This window comes from Elephantulus edwardii, unplaced genomic scaffold (genome assembly GCF_000299155.1).
Source record: "Elephantulus edwardii isolate Elephantulus edwardi_28Jun2011 unplaced genomic scaffold, EleEdw1.0 scaffold00193, whole genome shotgun sequence".
NCBI lineage: Eukaryota > Metazoa > Chordata > Mammalia > Macroscelidea > Macroscelididae > Elephantulus > Elephantulus edwardii.
In genome coordinates, this window is record NW_006399943.1 from 894,738 (window position 1) to 905,667 (window position 10,930).

Sequence of the window (10,930 nt, forward strand, 5' to 3'; positions counted from 1 at the left end):
CCATCCATCCATCCATCCATCCATCCATCCATCCTTTCCCCATCCATCCATCCTTTCCCCATCCATCCATCCATCCATCCATCCATCCATCCATCTATCCTTTCCCCATCCATCCATCCTTTCCCCATCCATCCTTTCCCCATCCATCCATCCATCCATCCATCCACTCATCCAGCCATCCTTTCCCCATCCATCCATCCATCCATCCATCCATCCATCCATCCATCCACTCATCCAGCCATCCATCCAGCCATATCCTGTCTGTCTATCCAGCTACCCACTCATCCATCTATTCACTCACTTCTTCCTTCACACATCCGTCTATATATCCATCTATCCACTATTATTCTGCCTCCCTCCCTCAATCTATCCTTCAGACAGTTGTCCACCCATCCATCTATCCGTCCGTCCTTCCTTCATTCATCCACTCACACATCCAATTATTTATCCAGCCATCTATGTACATTTGATAAATGTCCATCTGCCTATCTGTCCCTTTGTTTTCTGACAAATATTCAGTGCTCTTTGAGCACAGAGGTTTTTAACCTGGAGTCTTAGCCTGGGTTGCATCTTCATTAACCTCTAACAAAAATGAACATTTCCTGTAAATGTGAATGTAGGTGGCTCCCAATAGCAGCTGGGCCTCCGATGCTGTCCTCATTGGAAGCCAGATATCCCAGATGAAGTTAACAGTGATGTAGCTCCTCAGAACCTTGTCTAAACACATCAGTAATGGACACGAGGGTGAATGAAGAAGAAGCCATATTCCTGTCTCTCCAGACGTACCTTCCAGGATTTGGTAACTATTTCAACCAAGTCAATTCTCATTCTTTGTGGTAGCTATGTTCTATGAAGAGGGCGTGCACACTGCATTAGCCAATACTGAGCCATTGCTTTAAGGGAAACACAGGGTTAGTTTTCTGTGAGCCTCTGGTCATATCATTTACATCAGATGATCAATATGTAACCTCATTTTCTGTGTGCTTCTGCTTAAAGCCCCTTATTGAACACTTTAAAATTTCATTTTGTTTTAATTTCGTTGTGTTGATTCATTAGCACTGAACACGTGGGTGACAGGACTATTTCTCACGTCAACAACATTTACCTGACACGCTCCTTGTCACTGGAAGGCACCTCGTACCTCCTTGTGCTCAGTGGCCCCAGACAGCATGTCACCATTGGGCTTGGGGGCATTTTAAATAATGAAATCACCAACCCCAAAATGTGTGTAATGTGGAACTAAGATGACTGTGAAAGGGATACTTGTTTACAGTGCAAAGCAGAACGGAGGCCAAGCATCCCCGTGGTGACCGTCAGCGGGGTGGTGCTGGTGGTCTCGGGCCCATGGAGTTGGCTCTCACTCATTGGACCCCCACCCACATTCAACAGAAGAGCCCCCTGTCCAGGCCCCACCCCGCCTCACAATCTCTGCCGCATTTGGGCCCAATGATGCAGCCACGGGGTTGGTCCATCTGGCGGAAGGTCTTCCTCTCCTTTGCTGACTCTACTTTTTCCAACATGATGTCTTTCTCTAGGGGCTGTTCCCTCCTAACAACACACCCAAAGTCTGTGAGATGAAGTCTCCTCGTCCTTGCTTCTAAGAAGCATTTTGTCTGCATTTCTTCCAAGACAGATTTGTTTGTTCTTTAAGCAGTCCTTGGGATATTCAACACTGCTCTCCATGTCGGGTAGCTCAAATTCTTCACTGCCCAGCACACGGCCACAAAGACATGCAAAGTGCTTCCGGTGTCGTTTGGGGTGACACATAGATTGTAAAGAGTAGGAGAATCTGCACATCCTGGGGACGGACGGTGACTGGTTAGAGTGAGAGGCAGGGGGGCTGACGCTCTGCCCCAGAGGAGAGGCCCACTGTCCTGAGGGGGCTCTGTCAGCTCAGACTCAGCAGGAATTCTGAGGAGGGGCCCACAGGCCCACCAGCCCCAGGAGGGCTTCAGCACAGGAAAGCCTTGCTTGACTCTCTGCACCCTCAGGAGTAGAGCTGCCTTGGATCTGTTTGTTCACTCGGCAAAACCAATAGTGACGGCCTTACAGCCACCCTTGTTCTGGATAGCATGTTTGTGATGGTGTAACTGAAGACAGAAGCTAAAGAAAAGGCTTGAGTCAAAGTCATTTTGTGGCTGAGAGTGAACACGTCAAAGAGCAGATAGTTCCCCTTGGCCCAGAGGCTAACTGTCAGAGGCCAAAGCACCCACCCAGGGCTGCGGGTCCCAGGTCCCAGGTCTGTAGGTCCAACTGTGCCCGTGGAAGGGGACGGCCAGGGAGGTTGCAGACCCACAGCTCTGACTAGTGAGAACTGAGTGGATTCCAGGGCCTGACCCTGCAGATCTGTAGTTTAGGGGTCACCCCAGGGTTCTAAACGGGTTGGGCCACATCTCCCTAACTTGTCCAGCAGCATGGGCTGACATGGCCTCGAGCTGGACCAGCACTGGGTAGTCTAGTTCTGCTGCGGGGGTGGGGCATGAATCAAGGAAGCGAGCAGGGCGGTTTCAGGGCTGGAGATGTGCCGGTGGGTCACACATAGGAGGGTGGAGGTGAGGACTGGGACCAGAAGGGGATCTTGGATCCAGTACCAGTGTCAATGGGAACCTGGAGCGTCCACAAGGACGGCATAGGGAGGACCCGGGCAGGAGAGGGGCAGGCTGGGCACTTTCCTTGTGGGAAAAGTCAGCCGAAAAGGTCTCCAGTAGCCAAGCAGCAGGTACAAAGGCCATGTGGCTGGAAAGCCCAGATGGGAGCAGCGAGATCAGAGCAGGTGCAGAGCGAACACCAGGCTCGCGGCTGTTGCGGAGCGCTACGTCAGTCGTCAGTGATTTGAGTCCATTGACTATTCACCCCGTGACTTACAGCCTCGGAGACCCAGCGAAGTTCGCACCGAGTTGGCACCAGCTGGCAGTAGTGTGTTCCCTTCAGTGGGCCTGCAGTGGCCGCCAGGTAAAGCCCACCAGGCGCAGCCGAGCTGGCACCCAGAGCATGTACTCACCAGGGCACTCTGCAGCGGGCGTTGGAAGCCAGTGGGCCGGTAGAGGCGCCTCTCGGCGGGGTCGGTGTGGATGTCCCCCAGGTACAGCTCCTCCACCAGGCGCGGCGGCGCGCGGGGCTGCGGCTGGACGTGGCGCTGCACGCGCACCAGGCTGAGCTCGTGCATGGTGAAGCCCAGAGCCATGGCGCAGTCTCGCTCGGCCCGGGCGCCCAGCAGCTCGTACAGGGCCCCGGGCAGCCAGGCTCCGGCCACGGGCAGCCGCCGGGCGCAGGCCCTGCAGGCCAGGCTCCGGCACAGGCGCCCCGCCACCGCGAGCAGCGCGCTGCGGCTGTGGAAAACGATGCCCACCTTGTGCAGGTGGTAGTCGGCCTCGGTGGCGCCCTGGGTGACCCAGGAGGCCCGGCGCAGCCGCACCCTGCCCTTGATGAGCAGTGAGTGTGCAGGCTCGTGGCAGGAGGGGTCCCGGTAGTAGAACTGGTAGGCCCGGAAGAAGCGGTTGGGGTAGAAGGTGTAGGAGCGGGTGAGGAACTCGGGTCCAGGACGCACCTCGCAGCTGCCGGGCAGGGAGAAGGGTGGGCAGCACAGTGAGAGCCTGCACTGGGGGTCCCCTACCCCAGCCTCAATGTGGCCCCAGCTCCCACCAACCTCTACTCCCAACCCAGCTCTGGGGTGGCCCCTCCAGCCTTGGTTTCCCTGACTGGCCTGAGCATTTCCAACTTTGGGACCTGGGCCTTCCACACAATGCCTAGAAAGGCGATCAAAGTCCCTTCTCCATCCCTTCCACTAAGCCAGCATCTTCCCCAGCAGGACTACCCAGGGCCCCTCTCCGAATTTCCTCGGGCCCAAGGATCCCTCTGGGCTGTTTAGTCAGGGGTTCAGATTCCATCTGTGTCCCTCATAAACACTTAAGCTGGACAAGAACCCAGCTTCTGGCTCCCTTTACTGGAGTCAGGAGGGGGCAGGTCCACATCACAGGGTCAGCAAAGCATTAAGTAAAGTGAGGCACTGGCGCTCATTTGCAGCCACGTGGAGATTGGCTATTCTGTATGTGAGGAAGGCCAGGGTTCCACCTGTTTCTGGTGCTAGATACCACCTGGCACATACTGGATGCTCCTAAGTGTCTGGTGAATGGATGGACGGGTGGATGAATGGTGGATGATGGATGGATGGTGACTTGATAGACAATGAGTGGATGGTGACTGGGTGGACAATGGATGATGGATAGATGGATGGTGAAGGGGTAAGTGGTTGTAGATGGCCAGTGGATGTATGGATGAATGATGGCTAGAGGTATTGATGGGGAATGATGGCCATGTGTGTGGACGGAAGAGGATGGATGCATGATGATGATGACAGATGGACAGATGATGGATGATGGTGGATGATGTAGGCATGTATGACGGATGGATGGTGGAATGTATGAGTGTGAGATGCATAATGGATGAAGGATGGTGGTAGATGGATGGATGTCTTGATGAGAGATGATTGGCAGATGTAAGCATTGATGGATGGATGATGGATGTGCATATGGATAGTGGATAATGATAGACAAATGATGAGTATATACATTGATGGCAGGCACTGGATGGATAATGGATAGATGTATTGATGATGAATTATGGCTGTAAGGATGATGGATGTATGGTTCATTGATAATGGATGGATAGATACTGGATGTATATATGGGTGATGGATGGATGAGTGGATGGATAAGGGATGTATATATGGATTATGGATGGATAGTAAATGGATGTATGTAAGGATTATGGATGGATGATGGATGCATATATGGATGATGGATGGATGGATGGATAATGGATGTATATATGGATGGATGGATGGATGGATGGATGGATGATGGAGATATATATGGTGGATGGATGGATAATGGATGCATATATAGATGGTGTGTGATAATGGATGGATAATTGATGTATACAAGGATGGATTATGGATGGATGGATGGATGGATATATTGATTGATGATGGATGGATGGATGGATAGATGATGGATGGATGGAAGATGGATGGATGGATGGATGGATGGATGGATGGATGGATGATGGATGGATGGATGGGTGGATGATGGATGGATAGATTGATGGTAGCTACTTACTTATGGTTTCCTCTCCTTAGTCCTTCCTTGACCAGAATTCATTCAGGATCTATGACAGAATTTATTGACCTAACTACAGTTCTGAACCCTTTTCCTGTACAACATCAGATAAAATGTATGTTCAATTTGCAGGTCATATGGCCTAAATTGTAATTACCCAACTCTGCCATTGTAGGGCTAATGCATGAATGAATGTAAAGGAATGGGCATGTTGGGTTTCCAATAAAACTTTATTTGCAACATTTAGATAGTGGGCTGGATTTTGCCCACAGGCCTTAGTCTGCAGGTGATGCAAAAGACCAGGTGGGAACTGAAGGTTGGGAGGAATCTATAGTTTAACGAGATCCCCAGGGGACTCTTGGTATGCCTTGGGATCTTGTTAAAAATGTAGATTCTGATTTGGTCTATCTGGAGTCAAAAGGCAAATTCTCAGTATGAACCAGTTTGAAGCCCTGGCTACCATCCAGAAAATAGTTCCCCATCTCCCTCTAATCTCCCCTCTTTTGGTTACTCTAATTGTACTACAGAGAAGGGAGGTCTTCTTGCGCCCTCAACACTTCCCTGCCCTCCCTTGTGTCCCCGAGAAAACAGACCCAGGGCCTTCACAGGCACTAGATGTAGTGTGGATGCAATTACATTGTTTTGTTTTCATTGTACCTTATTCTGCATTTAGAGTTAGTAACAGTGCTATTTCCATGGTCATATTGCACTTCCTTTGACAATCATCAAGTCACACCTAAGAGTCTGTGGTTTACTGTATGCCCATTCTATTTAATGAGATAATGGCACACCACTTGTTGTGTGCTGTTGAGTCAGAACCAACCCATAACTGACCCTCCAGTGGGTTTTGAGAGGCAGTAAATCACACGGGATGATATTGCACACCCTCCTCCCACAGAGCGGCTGGTAGATTTGAACTGTGTGCCTTTGGGATTGCAGAACAGTTTCTTACACTAGGTCACCAGAGTTCCCCTGCTGCGCCACTAGGGCTCCTTATAAAAGTAAGTAAATGTGCTGAAGTCAAGTAAAACAAGTTAGTCCAAAGACAGAGATTAAGTAACCAACAATATCAAAAGTAGCTGCTGGAGAGCCGACTGACTCAGGGGCACCGTGGGCTCTGCCGGGGTTTCAGGGGCTGGGTTTTGAGGTGATTGCCAGGCCTTTCTTCTTAGGTGCATCTGGGTGAACTAGTGCCTCACCTTTTGGTTAGCATCTGGGGGTGTGCTCACCGTCTGTCCCACTTGGGGAACTACAGGCAGTGGTGTAATGTGGTGAGAGGCATCTTGCCTGCCCTTTGCTGGCCCATTTCTCAGAGAGGAGGCTCGAACAAGGTGAAGTCTGGGACTCCTGTCTGCACCCCTGAGGGGAGGCCTGTCCAGAGACCAGCAAAACTCTTTCCTAAGAAGAGCTGCCTGCAGTGACGCCCTCTGTCCCCCCTCCACTCTGCTCTAGTCCTGCCCCTGAGTGACCCTGGCCAGCGGCCCCTAAGTGCAGCTCCAAGGTCCCAGGAAGGAGCTGGGTGGCTTTGCGATGTCTCCTCTTCATCTCAAGCCCAAGCAGATGTTTGGCCGAGGAATTCCTGAGATGCAGAAGGAAGTTATGCAGAGAGTGCCATCCCTGACCCAGGAGGGCTGGGGAGCAGGGGTGGGAGGGCAAAGGTCGTGCGCAGGGGATGGTGGGGGTGACCTCTGCTGGCTGTTGTGGAGTTTGGGCCCATAAATGAGCCCAGAGACAGGCCTCTGCAGAGTGAGAGGCAGAAACAGGCGCAACCTTTGCCTGGATCTGCTACTTCCTGCCCCAGGGCCTTTGCACCAGCTCCCACCCCTGATTCTCCCTGATTCTCGGGGTGGCTGACTCCTTTCAGCTCTCACCCCCAAGAAGCCTTCCCTGACCTGGTAACTCACCATCAGAGACTTGGTTTCACTTTCTTCATTGCAAAGTTTAGCATCCTTTCACGGAGCTCTGGTGGCCTAGTGGTAAGGAGCTGTGCTGCCGTCCTAAAGGCATGTAGTTCGAATCCACCAGCTGCTCCATGGGAGAAACATGGGCAGTCTCCTCCTGTGCAATTTACTGCCTCTGAAAAACTGGCTAGAGGGTCAGTTACAAGTGGATGCTAACTTGACAGTACTTAACAACAACAACAACAACCACCTGTTACATCACTTATTTTTAAGTTCTTGTTCTGATCACGGGCATCGACGCTTGTTGAGTGTGTACGTGTTAGGTGCTCACGCATGTGGAGACTCAAGGTGCTCATACGTGCCTGTATGACAGGTCCACATACGTGTGTGTAGTAGGTGCTCAGTAAAGCGAATGGACATCAAACCCACTAGCCCTGTCCTTGCCTCCCAGCATGCGCCCTGCAGAAAGGAGGCAAGTGGTGCCTTCGTGAATAACTGGATGAACTGGCCCATTTTACAGATGTGGCCACTGGTTCAGTAGCCTCCGGTAGTGGTGACTAGGTCTTACCCGGTGGAGATCCAGGGCCCGTGGAGGCGTGGGGGCAGCAGTGTGGCCACGCGTGCTCCGTCAGGCAGGGGCTGATGACAGCGGGTTTCCCAGTGCAGGTGGCCACCCCCGGCCACCACCTCTGCCGTGTGGGCTGCAAACCAGAGATCGAGTCAGACTTGATCCTGCCTTTCCTGGGAGCTCCTCCTGCCTGTTCCACCCACGCTCCAAGGCTACCTGGACCACAGGTGACCCCAATCTTAGGTGAAGAACACCTGCCCTTGTAAGCCCCCATATCTGGCCCCTTCCTTCAGCTCCTGGTCTCTGGACCTCTCGGGGGAGATGTGCCCCAATTCCTCATATGGGCTGAGGGCCCTGACTCCTGGACATTTGACTTTTCGATACATATCAGAGGAGCTGGAATAAGGACTCTGATCCTTTAGCCCAAGCAGGACCCCCTCTCACCAGGGAAGCCCTTGCCGCTGTTTGGGCCTCAGCTGGAGCAAACCAGGCCTGCTGTCCACTCTGGGACCATTGTCCCATCCGAGGCTGTCTTTGCAGTCTATCTCTGTGTCTTGGAACCTTGGTGGGGCCAATATGAGGGGGCATTCCATTCTGCACAGAGACTGGACACACACAAGGCCAGAGGGCACCCAGGGAGGTGCCCAGCTCAGAACAGGGGAACCATGCCCCTTAAGGGGCTTCTCACTACATACACTGGAGGCTCTGGGAGGGAGGTGGACGTGAAGTGGACAGTGTCCTCACAAGTGACCTCAGATGTGCTCAGCTGAGTCAGGGCATGGGCCACAGGCAGCCAGTGCTCAGACCTCAGTTGCAGGGTCCTCTCCACCCTGGGGTGCAGATTTGCTCAGGGCAGGAGCTGGATACTAGGACTCTGTGGTGTCCAGTGTTACACCACAGGCTCACTTGTGGGGCCAGGCCTGGGCTTGATCGGCCCAGCAGTTGCGTGCAGCCTTCTCTGGGGACTCTGATGGGGATCAGGAAGGCCGCACCTCAGAGGGGGCCAGTGCCTGGGCATTGCTTGCCCAGCCTGGAGTCCTAAAAGTGCTGATGCTCTTGACACAAAAGTGAATGAGTGAAGTACTCGGTCCCTTCTCTTTGAACATCCATCCTTCTCATTAAGGCTCCGGGCAGGTGGCCCAGCATGGGAAGTCAGGCTGCTCTCACTGCCCCAGAGAAGAGGGGGGCATCCAAGACTCTCAGAGTTTCCAGGGGCGAACAGTGCTGATGAGATGATGTCTTCATCTCAGCTAAGTGCGGGCAGCTCCGTGCATATCCAGCTGTGGTCCTTGCGAAAGTCCAGACATGGATGCGCGAGCATCTTCCTCTTGCTGAGAGAGAAGGAAGCATGGAAGGTAGACTTCGACGGCACAGCATAAACGCTGCCTGAACGAGACCGCAAGGCCACAAGACCCCAGCCCAGACGGCTTAATCCTGCACCAGATCACATCTCCAGGTGTGGCGATCAGGGACAGCTGATTCAAAGATGAGAGACTGTCATTGAACAAAGGGACGTATGTATGTGTGACTGGATAGATGAGCGGATGGGTGGATGGATGGGGAGACGGGTGAGTGATCAGATGGATGGATAGATGAGTGCATGGACTGAGGGAGGAAGATGGTTAGGGTAGACGGAGGGGAGGCTGGTTGCATGAATGGTTGATTGGATGAGTAGATGGGTAAAAAGGAGGACCTAAGGATAAAGGGGTGGATGATGGTTACACAGGTAAGTGGACTGAGATGAATATGATTGCATGGATGGTTGGTAGCATGGATGTTTAGTTGGATGTATGGGTGGATGGATAGAAAGATGGATGGATGGATGGATGGATGGATGGATGGATGGATGGATGGACAGAAAGGTGGATGGATGGATGGATGGATGATGGATGATGGATGGATGAATGGATGAATGGATGGAAAGATGAGTGGATGGATGGATGGATGGATGGATGGACAGAAAGGTGGATGGATGGATGGATGGATGGATGGATGGATGGAAAGATGAGTATACAGGGGAGTAGATGAGTGAATGTGTGAACGGTTGATGGAGGGCAAGATGGTTGTTGGGTGGGTGGATAAACCAGTGGCTGGATGGATTGGTCAAAGTGTTGATACAGCTCTGGTACCCACCATATTACTTGGTTGTTTAGAAGGAATTTATTGGCTTCAGTCACCAAAGAGGAGAATACAAACAGCACATCCACCAGCAGGTCTGATTTCCTCCCTCAGGTGACAGGAGCACTTGGCTCACTTCATGGGCTCCTAGAGACACTCTGCAGAGTGACCGGAAGGCTCGGGGGTCAGGAGGGCGAGGAGGAGAGCCGCTTGTGCACGTCCTGCTGGAGGGCATTAATTACAAACCCACATGAGCTTCTGTCTGCCCACGTCCTCCCTGGGACTCTGCTGGCCATGACGCCTCCTGTGCTACCCCTTCTGCCTGCATTCTTGAGGACCGTCCATGGCCTCATGCCCAGGCCGTTTTCTACATGGCAGTCTCTGATCCATTCACTTAGTAAATTCACTCTTTGCCTGGAATATTAAGATCAAGTTCAGATGATATAGTTTTGTTGTTTTAATCCTCTTTGGAGACTGAAGCCAACTTTTAAAAACTTCAGTCTTGTCCTAAGCAATTGAGCTGTGAAATCACAAGTTTGCTTTGAAAACCATGGCTGCTTTTTGACACTCTCAAAGATCAATATAGAGCCAGGGACTTAGAAACTCTCATTGTTGCAGCTAAAACCACCTTGCACTCCTCAGGCTCTGAGACGCCTGGAACAAGCCAATTAGGATAACAGAATAGTGCTTTCCTTGGCTTTTCAATCCCAAATGAAAGGGCACTGATGATCTAATATGCACTCTTCTTTGGTGGAACAAACCCCAAAGCTCTTCCCACTCGCCTCTTCTGTCTTCATGCCCTTTGAGGAAACACGATCCTGGAATAGGTGTGAAACCTCATTTGTTGTTGTTTTTGTCAGGCGCCATCGAGTGGGCACCAGCTCTTAGAGACTCCATGTACCACAGAACAAAACGCCACCCTCTTCTGCACCAGCCTCACGATCTCTCCCGTGTTTAAGGCCACGTCTGCAGCCACCGTATCAGCTCATTTCCTTGAGGGTCTTTATTCAGCCTCCACTTACCTATCTATAAAATGAGATAACCATGCCCACCTCACACAGTTGTGAAAAGCAGACTTAATTCCATTTATAAGAAACACCATAATCAGTAAATCCATGGAGACAGAGTAGGTTGGTTGCCCTCTGGGGTTAACGGTGCGGCATCTGGCAGGGCTTCATTCAATTGTACTTAATGTCACTATGAGTCAGAGATGAGTCAACATCATA

The 10,930-nt window shown here is 51.8% G+C and overlaps 1 protein-coding gene across 1 annotated transcript in view; it reads right to left on the bottom strand.

Annotated features, from left to right (window-relative positions):
* The window catches only part of APCDD1L (adenomatosis polyposis coli down-regulated 1-like), a 15,439-nt gene extending 7,579 nt beyond the window's left edge, over positions 1-7,860 (bottom strand). The window contains exons 1-3 of the mRNA XM_006896919.1: positions 7,803-7,860; positions 7,587-7,719; positions 3,002-3,554 (exon numbers count right to left, since the gene is read on the bottom strand). Coding sequence (XP_006896981.1) covers positions 3,002-3,554; positions 7,587-7,719; positions 7,803-7,860 — 744 coding nt within the window. The remainder of the gene's footprint in view (positions 1-3,001; positions 3,555-7,586; positions 7,720-7,802) is intronic.
* Between the last annotated feature and the right edge of the window lie 3,070 nt (positions 7,861-10,930).